This window comes from Felis catus, chromosome C1 (genome assembly GCF_018350175.1).
Source record: "Felis catus isolate Fca126 chromosome C1, F.catus_Fca126_mat1.0, whole genome shotgun sequence".
NCBI classification, from domain to species: domain Eukaryota; kingdom Metazoa; phylum Chordata; class Mammalia; order Carnivora; family Felidae; genus Felis; species Felis catus.
In genome coordinates this window covers 158,347,881-158,362,107 of record NC_058375.1, presented here as the reverse complement: position 1 = coordinate 158,362,107, position 14,227 = coordinate 158,347,881, and the positions used below count along the sequence as shown (strand labels likewise).

At 33.8% G+C, this 14,227-nt stretch overlaps 1 protein-coding gene across 5 annotated transcripts in view; it reads left to right on the top strand.

The window, feature by feature from the left end:
* The window catches only part of FASTKD1 (FAST kinase domains 1), a 60,972-nt gene that overhangs the window by 28,741 nt on the left and 18,004 nt on the right, over nucleotides 1-14,227 (top strand). For 3 of the 5 annotated variants that reach the window (XM_045033913.1, XM_011285330.4, XM_019838227.3), the window contains exons 4-7: nucleotides 5,046-5,171; nucleotides 8,332-8,730; nucleotides 10,486-10,596; nucleotides 11,931-12,062. In XM_045033913.1, the coding sequence (XP_044889848.1) occupies nucleotides 5,046-5,171; nucleotides 8,332-8,730; nucleotides 10,486-10,596; nucleotides 11,931-12,062 (768 nt within the window). The remainder of the gene's footprint in view (nucleotides 1-5,045; nucleotides 5,172-8,331; nucleotides 8,731-10,485; nucleotides 10,597-11,930; nucleotides 12,063-14,227) is intronic. The other 2 variants (XM_011285331.4, XM_019838228.3) reach the window with 2 other exon arrangements.

The following is a 14,227-nucleotide window of genomic DNA, read 5'->3' as shown; positions in this document are numbered from 1 at the left end:
TAGCAAACTGAATTCAACAATACATTAAAAAAATTATATATCACAATCAACTGGGATTTATCCATGGGATACAAAGGTGGTTTAATATTTTAAAAATAATGTCATACTTCACATCAATAAAAGAAAGGATAAAAACCATATGATCATTTCATTAGATGCAGAAAAAGCATTTGACAGAGTACAACATCCATTCATGATAAAAACCCTCTGCAAATTAGGTCTAGAGGGAACATAGCTCTACATAATGAAGACATTATATGAATAACTCACAGCCAACATCATACTTAGTGGTGAAAAACTGAGAGCTTTTCCTCTAAGGTCAGGAAAAAGACAAGAATGTCCACTCTCATCACTTTTATTTAACATAGTACTGGAAGTTCTAGCCATAGCAATTAGACAACATAAAGAAATAAAAGGCATTCAAATTGTAAGGAAGGAGTAAAACTCTCAATATTTGCAGATGACATGATACTGGACATAGAAAATCCCAAATACTCCACCACAAAACTACCAGAACCGATAAATGAATTCAGTAAAGTCGCAGGATACAAAATCATGTGCAGAAATCTGTTGCATTTCTATACACTAATTATGAAGCAGCCGTTAGTGAAATTAAGAAAACAATCTTAACTGTAAATTAAGAAAACTATTTACAGTTGCACCCAAGCCAATAAAATATCTCAGAATAGACTTAACCAAAGAGGTGAAAGACTTTATTCTAAAAATTATAAAACATTGGTGAAAGAAATTCAAAATGATGCAAAGAAATGGAAAGACATTTCATGCTCATGGGTAAGAAGAACAAATATTGTTAAAGTGTCTATACTACCCAAAGCAATGTACAGATTTAATGCAATCCCTATTAAGTACCAATAGCATTTTTCATAGAACTAGAACAAACAATCCTAAAGTTTGTATGGAACTACAAAACAAAACTGGAGGTATCACAATTCCAGATTTCAAGTTATATTACAAAGCAGTAGTAATTAAAACAGTATGGTACTGGCATGAAACTAGACACATAGATAAATGCAATAGAACAGAAAATCCAGAAATCACAATTGTATGGTCAATTAATCTTCAACAAAGGAGGAATGAATATACAATGGGAAATAGATAATCTCTTCAACAAATGATGTTGGGAAAATTGGACAGCTGCATGCAAAAAAATGAAATTGGCTTACTTTCTTTCCCCATAAACCAAACTAAATGCAATGCATTAAAAACCTAAACGTGAGGCCTGAAGCCATACAAATCCTTGAAGAGAGCACAAGCAGTAATTTCTCTGACGTTGGCCATAGCAACATTTTTCTAGATACATCTCCTAAGACAAGGGAAATAAAAACAAAAATAAACTATTGGGACTACATAAAAACAAACATTTTTCTTCATAGCAAAGGAAACAACAAAACTAAAAGGCAACCTACTGAATTGGAGAAGATTTTTGCAAATGACATATCCAATAAAGGGTTAGTATCCAAAATATGTAAAGAACTGATACAACTCAACACCCAGAGAACAAATAATCTAATTAAAAAATGGGCAAAGGACATGAACAGATATTTCTACAAAGAAGACATCCAGATGGTCAACAGACACATGAAATGATGCTTGACATCAGTCATCAGGGAAATGCAAATCAAAACTACAATGAGATAACACCTCACATGTGTCAGACTGGCTAAAATCAACTACACAAGAAACAACAGGTGTTGCTGAAGATGTGGAGAAAAGGGAGTCCTCTTGCACTATTGGTAGGAATGTAAACTTATGTAGCCACTGTGGAAAACAGTATGGAGGTTCCTCAAAAAATAAAAAAATAGAATGGCCCTTTGATCCAGTAATTGCAGTACTGGGTATTTACCCCAAAATACAAAAACACTAATTCAAAGGCATACACGCACCTGAATGTTTATAGCAGCATTATTTACAATAGCCAAACTATGGAAGCAGCCCAAGTGTCCATCAATAGATGAATGGTAAAAAAGATGTGGTGTGTGTATATATACAATGGAATATTATTCAATCACAAAAAATAATGAAATCTTACCATTTGCCACACCATTGATGGAGCTAGAGAGTATAATGCTAAGTGAAATAAGTCAGTCAGAGAAAGACAAATACAATATGATCTATCTTGTATATGGAATTTAAGAAACAAAACAAATGAGCAAAGGAAAAAAAAAAGAGAGACAAACCAAGAAACAGACTGTTAACCAGGGAAACAAACAGGTGGTTACCAGAAGGGAGGTGAGTAGGGGGGATGGCTGAAATAGGTAATGGAGATTAAAAAGTGAAAAACAAAACCAAAAAACTCTTAGGAGAACAACTCTCCTAAACCAATCAGAAACCTACAGCAGAAAGGAAAGAATTGACTAAAATACAGAAGAAACAATATATTTATCTGTAGACAGAGGAGCAAGCTTTTCACTGGTTATTAATTATTATCCCATCTCATGCCCTTTAGCATATTGCTTCTTAAAACATAAACCGTGATAAATTCTTACAATTGTGGTTATGTATGGATGAGCTCTAGTGGGCCTTTGTTATATGGGCTGGATTAGGTTAAACAGGATCGAACAGCTCTTTGGGTCGAGAAACTCTACGTTCATTTACTGCATTGTGCTCTTAGTAAATCTCATGACCTAAACCCATTGTCTTCTCATCCTCCATTTTTGCATTCTCTTTATCTGTAATATCTTTTATTGAGAATAAGGAAAATAATATTATTTCTATTATGAGCAGTATAAACTACTGGATCTTTAGGGTTAAATTTGGTCATTATTGACAATAACTCAAAACTTTTTATTTTTCTTTACAGCAACATTGTAATGTGTATTATGCAGCTTGAACAAATCACTTGTAAAATACTTTTTTTGTTTTTCTATTAAACAGTTAAATTACAAATGTACGATTGTACTTCCAAGTCAATTAGACTTAATTTTGTTTTCCATTTCAAAATAGCTTAGAATATTTTATTCTATGTTTTTATATTTAGCAATACTTTTATTTTTGCATGATAACATATGAAAAGTTTTAAAGCTAATTTGTATTCCACATATAGAATTTTTAATAGTGTCATAAAATACATATTAACTTATGATTTTTATAGTCTGTAGCCTATGATGTTAATTTTTTGTTGCATTAGTTGTTAATGATTTTGCTAAAATATTTATAAATGTTATATAAATATAATTCATAATGATTCAAATAGGATGTATTGTTATGAATTAGCACTATATGATGGATCATACCAAGGGTAAACAGCATGTATTTGAAATTCAAATTTATAAATCTATTGTGAAAGATTTTAAACATTTATAAAACTAGAGACATTAGTATAATGAACTCCCATGTACCGATCATCCAGCTTCAACAACTACCAACATAAAGCAGTCTTGTTTTATCTAGGTCACCTCCCATTTTCTCCCTACCCCTCAGTATAGTTTAAATTGTATCATTTCATCTGTAAATACTTCAGTATGTATTTCTGGGAGATGAACTCTCTTTTAAAAATATATATAATCGCTGGGCACCTGAGTGGCTTAGTTGGTTAAATGTCCATCTCTTGATCTCAGCTCAGGTCTTGATCTCAGGGTTGTGAGTTTAAGCCTTATGTTGGGCTTCATGCTGGGCATGAAGCCTACTTAATAAAAAAAAAAGAGTGAAAAATAAGAGTAAAAAAATTGAAATCTAGGTATAATCATTAATAAAAAAATATATAATCACAATAGCGTCATCACTATGAAAAATAAATAATAATTCCTTAATATCATCTAATACCTGGTCTGTGTTCAGATTTGCTTGATTGCTCTATAAAGGTCTTTTTATAGACAATTTGTTTAAGTCAGTATCCAAACAAGATTCACACATTATATTTGGTTGCTTTGTCTCAAGTGTCTCTCTCTCATTTTGTGAGTAAGCATTAGATTGAAGAATATCATCATATTACAATAATCCGAAGTGTACAGCTTGATGAATTTTCACATACTGATCACTTCTGTGTAATATTACCAAGATCATAAATAGAACATCACTAGTTGCCCAGAAGTTCCCTTCATGTTTTCCCCAGGCACATCCCCCTACCATGAGGATAACTGTTATGTTGACTTTTATTTATTATTTTAAATGTTTATTTATTTATTTTGAGAGAGAGAGAGAGAGAGAGAGAGAAAAGCAGAGAGAGGGAGAGAGAGAATCCCAAGCAGGCTCTGATGTCAGTGCAGAGCCCAATGCGGAGATTGATCTAACAAACCAAGATCATGACATGACCCAAAAGAGTTGGACGCCCAACTGGCTGAGCCACCCAGGCGTCCCTGTCTTGACTTTTAATACCATAAATTAGTTTTGTTTTTGTAGGAATGGAAGCCTATAGTATATTCTCTTATGTCTAGTTCAGTTTGCTTAATATGCTTTAAAGAATCCCTCATGATGTTGCATGATTCAGTCATTTGTTCTTTTTTTATTGCTGTGTAGTATTTTATGAATATGTACAATTTATCTGTTGTACTTTTGATAAATATTTAGATTGTTTGCAGTTTTTTACTCTTACATATTGTGCTGCTGTGGACTTTCTTCTGCTTGTCTTAGTGAAGTCAGAGTCTTGTTTTTTTTTTTTTTCCCAAGAGTCTTAAAATCTGTAACAACTCTTCTTTCCTCTCTTTTGTCTTGCCATTCACTTGTTGAAGAAATAGGATTATTTTTCCTATAGAAAAATTCTGGAGTTTTTTACAGCATGGTTGTAGCAGTGGTTGTTTTGTTACTGTTCAGCCTTGTGTTGAAATTGTTCTGTCACCTCAAAAAATTAATTAGGGATTCAAATAGTTTTGTGATTTTTCCCTTTAAAAAATATTCCAAAGGTATCTGACTTTTTAATTGTTACTTTTATAATAATAAATAATCAACATTTTAGAAACATTCCTTTTACATTCATAATGTGTTAGTAGTATATTAGTACTTTTGATTGCTTTTTATTTTATAACTGTGTATTGTGTTTTAAGTGAAAGTAAATAGTAATGGTCTCCTTTGTATATTTCTTTTCATAGGTTTGATATTAATATGCTATCAAAATTTTCCTTTTGCCTAGCAAATCAACATTTATATTTCAGTCCATTAATGGGAAAAATAGCTGATATTGTACACAGGAAACTGGAAACCATAGAGGACTTAAGGTAAATTTATTTTAGGTAAATATGTGGTTGGAGAGGTTCTGGGCTTTGGATGCATATACACTTAGATTGTCACTTCTTACCTATGTGACTTTAATCTCTTGAAACTTTAGTATGCTTATCTATAAAATAGTACTACTGGGGCACCTGGGTGGCTTAGTCAGCTAAGTGTCTGACTTCGGCTCAGGTCACGATCTCGTGGTTTGTGAGTTCGAGCCCTGTGTTGAGCTCTGTGCTGACAGCTTGGAGCCTGGAGCCTGCTTCAGTCTGCCTCTCCCCCGCTCACCCTCTGTCTCTCTCTCAAAAATAAATAAACATTTAAAAAATTAAAAAAAAAATAGTACTACCTTGCATCTACTTTGCAATGTTGCTGTGGGAAAGTGTAAACATGATATTGTTTACACATGTAAAGTGTAACATGATATTGTTGAGATCTGTGAAAGATTTGAGATTTTACTTTACTTGCAAGCTAACAAGTTTGCCTGCCCTCAATGATCTCATTTAACCTTAATTACCTTCCCAAAGACCCTGTCTCCAAATATAGTTACATTGGAGGTTAGGACTTTAATAGATGGAGCTTGGGAGAGGACACAGTTCAGTCTATAGCATACATCAGTGTCCATAGCAGCATTAGTTCGAATAGTCAAAAGGTAGAAATAACCTAAATGTCCATTTGATTGATGAATGGACAGTCAAAATGTGGTGTATACCTACAATGGGATATTATTTAGCCTTAAAAAGGAAGGAAATTCTGACACATGCTACAACATGGATGACATTATACTGAGTGAAATAAGCCAGACACAAGAGGACAAATATTATGATTCCACTTATATGAACTCCTAAAGTAGTCAAATTCATAAAAATAGAAAGTAGAATGGTTATTGCTAAAGGCTGGCGGGGGTGAAGAATTGAGAGTTACTGTTCAAATGGCCAAGGAGTTTTAGTTTGAGAAGATGAAAAAGTCCTATAGGTAGGTGGTGGTAATAGTTGTATAACAATGTGGAAATATTTATTATCACTGAATGGTATGATTAAAAATGTTTAAAATGGTAGGGGCACCTGGCTGGTTCAGTTGGTTATGTGTCCAACTTCGGCTCAGCTCATGATCTCACCATTTGTGGGTTCGAGCCCCACGTTGGGTTCTGTGCTGACAGCTCAGAGCCGGGAGCCTGTTTTGGATTCTGTGTCTCCCTCTCTCTCTGCCTCTCCTCTGCTTGTGCTCTGTCTCTCTCTCTCTCTCTCAAAAATAAACATTAAAATAATGGTGGTATATTTTACACCATTACAGTGGTATATTTTATGCTCTCTCTGATTTCACACCCATACACCAAAGTAACTTGTAAAAGCCGAGACAATTAAAATCAGTGTATGGGGTGCCTGGGTGGCGCAGTCGGCTAAGCGTCCGACTTCAGCCAGGTCACGATCTCGCACTCCGTGAGTTCGAGCCCCGCGTCAGGCTCTGGGCTGATGGCTCAGAGCCTGGAGCCTGTTTCAGATTCTGTGTCTCCCTCTCTCTCTGCCCCTCCCCCGTTCATGCTCTGTCTCTCTCTGTCCCAAAAATAAATAAACGTTGAAAAAAAAAATTAAAAAAAAAATCAGTGTAAATTTTTTTAAGTGTAAAAAATTCCTATAGACTCCATTGAGAATCTAGTCAAATCTTTGGACATTTCCCTACTCCAAACTACAATTACAGATAAATATACAGTTTTAAAAAATCATTTCAGGGGGTTTTATGGTTAAGTGAAATAGCAATGATAGGTTACTAATTAATGTTAGCATTAAACATTTGAGTAGGGAAGCCAGAGATTGTACAACTGAGTTTTTTAATTTAATATAAAATTTTTTATTTAAGTTTGTTTATATTAGAGAGAGAGAGAGAGACAGAGAGAGTGAATGGGGGAAGGGCAGAGAGAGAGGGAGAGGGAGAATCCCAAACTGGCTCCACACTGTCAGCACATAGCCTAATGTGGGGCTTGAACTCACCAACCGTGAGTTTCCGATTCTATGTCTCCCTCTCTCTCTGCCCCTCCCCCATTCATGCTCTGTCTCTCTGTGTCCCCAAAATAAATAAACGTTGAACTCACCAACCGTGAGATCATGACTAGAACCAAAACCAAGAGTCGGATGCTTAATGGACTGAGCCACCTAGGCACCTCACAACTGGGTTTTTAAAATATATTTTATTGAAAATGTTGAAGAAATTTGGAAACAAAAATAAATGTAAATAATTTCCCTATCCTAATGATTGAGATATTTTTATATTTAGATTTTCATGTCTTTTCTGTAGATGTTTTCTAATGATCATCCCCAAACATTTGTTATATGTATTTTACATTTTGCATTCCTTATTCATTTTGGGTGCATTATGATGCTTTATATTTGTAGTTTTCTGATTTTTTTTTTTTAAATCAGCTCCACACCCAGCATAGAGCCCAATGTGGGGCTTGAACTCATGACCCTGAGATCAAGACCTGAGCTGAGATCAAGAGTTTGGATGCTTAACTGACTGAGCCAGTCAGGCTGTTTTTGTATTGTGTAACACCTGCTTTTTGAAAGCAGGAACTTCACCTTTGTAATTTTGATGTCTTCCTTAATAACTGGAAGAGTTGTGTTCCTTAAAAGTATTTTTTGGTGAAGAAATATTAAATGCTGCCAGAAGTTCAGTACTTACTGTCATATATTGCTATCTGTCTAGCATGAGGCATTAAAAAATATGAAATAATTTATTAGTAAGAAACATTTTGCCAAGATTTTTTTTTTTTAGTAAGATACAGATATACAGAGAAAGGGGCAACAAAGCGAAGTCTACTTCCAAAAATTAAAATGAGACTTTTAATGGTGCATTCATAGGCAATTGGTCCAAAGTGATTTCTGAGTGAATTTCACTGAAATATTTTCCTTCAAGGCAGTTATCTATAGAATGAGATATTATACACACTTAACAAAAGATATTATTTCAATGTATTTTTTTGTGTGTGTTTTAAATCTAAAGGCATTTAATTACTAGATGTGTGTTCAAGTCCCATAAGTAAAGGAAAAATTTTGTGGTATAAAACCTGTAATATTTTAACTAGTTCTCTTCCATATCTAATCATTTAGTCTTAGAATTGTTTTTTATTCTTAAATAATGTAAAAATCTTTGCATTTGTTTCCTTTTTAGGTCCTTGTCTATATTGATGGTCAACATATCTTCTTTAATATCACAACATTTTCAAGACCAATTAGTGAACAAAACAGAACATCTTTTTGATACCATAGATTCTTCCCAGGTCAACGTTGCAAGAAGAATAGTAAAATTTCTTCGAAATATTAAATATAGTTATTACCCACTATTAGAAAGGTGTAATACGGTATTTTTAAGCAATATGAACCACCTTGATTTGGACTCCATCAGTAAAATACTTAGTCTATACCACTCTCTACAGTTTCATAGTTTTGAATTTGTTAAAATGGCTAAAAAGAGGCTAACTGAAATGATTTCTCTGTTCAATCACCCTCATAGCTTTGTAAAACTGTTTGTAGCATTGGGACCCATGGCAGGACCTGAAGAAAAGGAACAGTAAGTTTGGCTAAAAATGCTTTGTTTTTCTTGTTGAGACTCTATGGGGCCTTGCAAGCTTAGACCTCCTTGCAGTTCTAGAAGGCACAGATGTCACCCCCATGCAGTCCTGGAAGGGAGAATGATCTCTTATGTCTGCTCCTTGATGCTTTCTCTGAATGTTCTAATTTACATCTCTACTGCTAAATTCTACTGCTAGTCTACTGCTAAATTCTGAGAAAGGGCCAATGACTTCCCGGTGGTGGCGAACCCAAAGGATGAGGGAGATGGATATTCTCTGTGGAGAATGCTGCTTAAGTGCTTTTATTCTCCCTTCCTGGGCCATTTGATAGGCTTTACACACAGGTATAAGACTCTCCCACCCCCAGTATAGGGTGTGGAATATTCAGAATTATATTAGTGCTAATAATGGACCATTCTGTGCTTTGTGATCCTCACATTTGTCATCAAAGGCATTTCTTAAGCACCTTGGTAAGTGTTCCCTTGCTAGGTTGGAGTGAATTTTATCTATCTCCTATCTTTAAAAAATTTCCAGTTTTGCCTGACACTGATGTAGATAGGACTATTTCAGATATAAAGATGAGCAAACATTAAGTTAATGAATGATTACTAGGCAAGATTACAAGCCAAGAGATAAGTATGATTAGTAGGTTCAGTTAAACAGGGGTTCCAGGAGTTGCATAATAGAAGTATCTGCATCATTATTACTCTGTTAGCAAAGGACACACAGGGAGAGTTTTAATTTTAAGAGTCCTGTGAATTATATGAAGACATTTAAGACATTTTAAGAGACTGTATGAAGATGGGAACAAGATGATTACTTAAAAAGCTTTTATTGGAATTTTATTTTTTAATTATTTATTTTTGGTCACTAAGTATTGTTGGAATCTCATATTCTAAAGCAGTACAGAAGTTGAATTTAACTGGGTGCCTGCCTTCAAGCAGTTTATATTCCAATTGGAAGGATAGAAATGTATATATAATTGAATTACATAAATACCACGATACTGCAATACAGTTATGAATAAGTACTCAAATTAGTGATTATAGATAGTAGACAGGAAAATGAAAGAAAAATATAGAGACAATAAATGACTGGGCAAAGCTTTGAGGAGAAGCTGGATTTGAAAATGTTTGATAAGGTTGATGAAAAGGATGGTGTAGAGCTATCCAATATGAATAATTCTAAATTATTCTAAAAGATACAGTTATATATAGATAGTTGTATTAGTGTGCAATTTTGGATGGTTTCAAAATGGATCATCTTTGTAAATTTTCAGTTTATAGTGTCACAGCAAGTATTTAGTAGGTAAGATTTCTGTTAATATGCAGGTATATTGACTTCCTGATCAGATCTTACTCAATTTAGAATAACTGGGATATTGTTAGAATGCCAATTTTTAGTTCTTTAGCTCTATAGTCCTGAATTTCACTGGATTATTGTATTTTATAATCATTATAACTTTATCTTATTTGAAAATCAGTTTAAAAACCTTTTGTCTGTATTTTTTAAGAGACAGTTTAAGATTAGATTGTACTGAAGCCTAATTCCTTTGATGAAAACAGTATATTTTTCTTTATTCAATTATATTTATATTATCCCCTATTAGGTGGGGAGAAAATTGGAATTATATATAGAATTCAGTTTTTGTTGATATTTTTTTGTTACCTCAGAACTGTTATTTAAAAAAAAACACAAAACTTTCATAGGCTTCATCAGTTACTCAACATAAAAGTATTTTTCTTTTCTTCTAGACTTAAATCAACTATATTATTAATGTCAGAGGAGCTAACCAGCCAGCAAGCCTTGGCAGTGATGGGAGCAATGGAAGAGATGGAAAGCAGAAATTCACATCTGAATAAAAAGTAGTCTTTCCTGAAATTCATGGCCTATCTTTAGTTGTCATTCATAAGTAACTATTTTTTTTTTTTGAGGATGCCTTATTTTTTTTCTATAATTTAGCTGTTGGTTTTGAAGAAATAAGGAATTAACACTTAAGGCATTGTTTATTAAACAATAGCTTGTTTTTTTTTTTTTTAATTTTTTTTTTCAACGTTAATTTATTTTTGGGACAGAGAGAGACAGAGCATGAACGGGGGAGGGGCAGAGAGAGAGGGAGACACAGAATCTGAAACAGGCTCCAGGCTCTGAGCCATCAGCCCAGAGCCCGACGCGGGGCTCGAACTCACGGACCGAGAGATCGTGACCTGGCTGAAGTCGGACGCTTAACCGACTGCGCCACCCAGGCGCCCCAATAGCTTGTTTTTTAAGGTAGATTTTTTAAATTGTCTATAGTATTTTTCACTTCATTTGCTGCTATTGTTATTCTCAAGCCAGAACATTTTAGTCTTGGAAAGTGGAGGGCATCTATGTGAACTTGATTTGTTTCATACCACAGTTGTTACCTTGAAATCATACCTCCATATATTGTCTTTCTTTTACTTGAAATTTAAGAAGAAAAAAAATACATAGTTCAGATATATACTTCATGTTTTATTATCAATTGTATGTTCCTTTTTAAAGTATTCCTTATGCCCCATTTCTTGGCGCATTTCTCATTGTTTTTAATCAGTTCCATTAGAGGGCCAGTGGATTTAAGGAAGAGAATTAAATCAGTTTTGCTAATTGTTAGTAAACCCTGATAAAGATTTCTTTTGGGGGAAGATGTGGAATTTGATGGCTGTTTTCTGAGTTCTTTTTAATTTAGAAAGTGAAACTTTATGCTTTTCCCTCCTATTATTATTTTTAAAATATTTATTTATTTATTTTGAGAGTGAGAGAGAGAGAGAGAGAGAGAGAGAGAGAGAGAGAGAGAGAGAGAGAGAGAATTCTCACACAAGTAGGGAAAGGGCAGAGAGAGAGGGAGTCAGTGTAGAGCCGGCGTGGGGCTCAAACTCACGAACCATGACATCATGACTAGAGCCGAAATCGAGTCAGATGCTTAACTGAGCAATCAAGGAGCCCTCCTCCTCTTACTATTAATAATTAAATATTATTTCATTCACACTTCATTGATAGCTCTTATATCATTCTATTTTGTTGTTTACATTTCTGTCACCTTGAGATAGCTGTTCAAGAACAGAAAACCTTATTTTATTCATTCCTCTAAAGCAGTGTATGTCTGGCATGAAAGAGCTCCTCAGTAAATGTTTAATAAATAAGTGAATGAATTTTTAATATATTTTATCATTCTTTTTAGAATTGCTTCAATTCTGCATAAACATTTGGATAACTATAAACCGATAGAGTTATTGAAGATAACTCGAGCACTGATTTTTCTCCATTTTCAAAATAAAGAGCTTTTTGTGAAACTCAGAGAATTACTACATAGGTAAGGTTAAAATCAAAGTGTTTATTTATTTTATAATCTAGACTCAACATCTGTTTTGCTTGATTACGTAGAGAGTTGGAACTTTTGGAGGCAGAATTAAGTGGCTTATTATTTAAAATGTTAACACACTTGTCTCCTCCAATACCCATTTTGCAAGTGCTCATGCTTGGTATATTTTGAAATGAAGCCAGTAGGGCGAGGAGTTCCCTAGGGCATGAATAACGGCAAAAGCCAAGGCATTTTCCTTTCATGCAGGAATAGAATAACTACGAAAAATTGGAGCTGCCCAACAAGGCAAAACTCCATTTGGGAGCATTCATATTTAGGGGCCTTCAGTCTGCTTACTTGCCTATTTTAAGGCGTGTTAGATTGTCTTAAGACATATTAAATTTTTTAAATTTCTACTTTTTAAAATAAGATATTAAGAATAATATTACTTACAAAAGCATTTTTGTATATAATTTAACATTTTCTGCTTTTCTATGGATATAACATTTGTATTTCAACTAGGAAGTTAGTTTTCCATTGATGTTTATGGAAATGGAGCCAAAATGGAGTTTTCCATTAAAATTTTTTTATTTTAATGATCAGAATAATGTCTTGAGTGAAACTAAAGCTAGATTAATCTTTTTCTCCTCCATTTTTCTATACTAGTTTGATTTAGTTTGATTCCTGGAAGACCAGACATGGGATTCTATGCGATTAATCAAAAGACTGGCACGTAGTTCAAAATGATTTTTATTATAATAAAGGTATATGCTGTTAAGGTTCAGAAGGATTTGAACTGAAGAATAAGAGGTGGCACTTTATCAGGTGAAAATTTAGCTTAATAGGTATGTTAGTAGAAAGTTCACTCTTTTCTTGAAGAAATAACTTCCTTCTTATCAAGGTATTAATATGCAGGATTATTGTTTCCTCACCCTTTTCACATATAGCATGGACTTTTATTAGCCTCTGAATGAAGAATTTTATGTTCTAAATTTTCATAAACTGACCCCGGGACATGGTTTATTTGGTCTGCACAATGTTTTTTAAAAAGTTAAATTACAGAGTACCGTTTGCCTCTAGGTATGTTAACAGAAAAATAAGAGCAGAAGTGGGATCATACAAGGGGATTCCACTTTACCTGTGATGTTTTATTTCCTTTATAGAATGACTTGAAGCAAATATGACAATGTTAAAATTTAGTAACTCTGAGTAGGGATGGCCCTTATATGTCTCTGTAATTTAAAATTTTATCCAAACCCTAATTGGGAGATGTTGTATGAAAATCATAGGTGCTCACTTTCCCCTATTTCAGTGCAAGCAATATTAAGTAGATGTTAGAAGGAACACAATTTAATTGAACTATTCACATAGATGTTTATACAAATAGCTCCTGAAACCATTCAGAGAACACAGGGAATTGATTTACTAGAATAATGTTGGTTTTTGGTGGTTTTTTTTTTTTTTTTTTACTATATTGAAATATAATGTACATTTCTCCTCATTACTCTGCTTCCCCTGTCTCCCAGATTAACTGCTACACTTAGTTCTAACTGCATGGATTAGTTTTGCCTATTTTGTGTCTGGCTTCTTTTGGCTCAATATTATGTTTATGAGATTTACCCATGTTTTTGTTGTATGGTATTCTCTTTGTAAGAATATAACAAAAATATTTTTATTCATTCTATAGGCGGTGGATATTTTGTTTCCAGTTTTTGGCTATTATGAATAGTGCTGTTATGAATATCCTCATACATATCTTTTAGTAGATATATGTATGCACTTCTGTAGATATTTACCAAGGATTGTAATTGTTGGTTCATCGATTAAATATATGTTCATCCTCAGTAGATCCTGGTAAATGGTTTTCTAGAGTATCTGTACCAGTTTATATTCCCACCAGCAGAATGTGAGCATTCCTATTCCACGTCCCTGCCAACACTTGTATATTTTTATTTTCTAATTTTAGCCATACTGGTGGGTATGTGGTGATATTGTAAGTGAACACACATGCACATGTAAGTTTTGGAATTTGAGGAACTATTTCCAGGAAAAACATCAAGTGGAGGTTGAAGAGATTGTATCTGTCGGGAGTTTACTTTTAGACAAGTATCACAAGGTTGGCAAATATTGAGAGTTCTATCTCCTAGGTCAATTCTGCAGACAGATAAAGTTTTTCC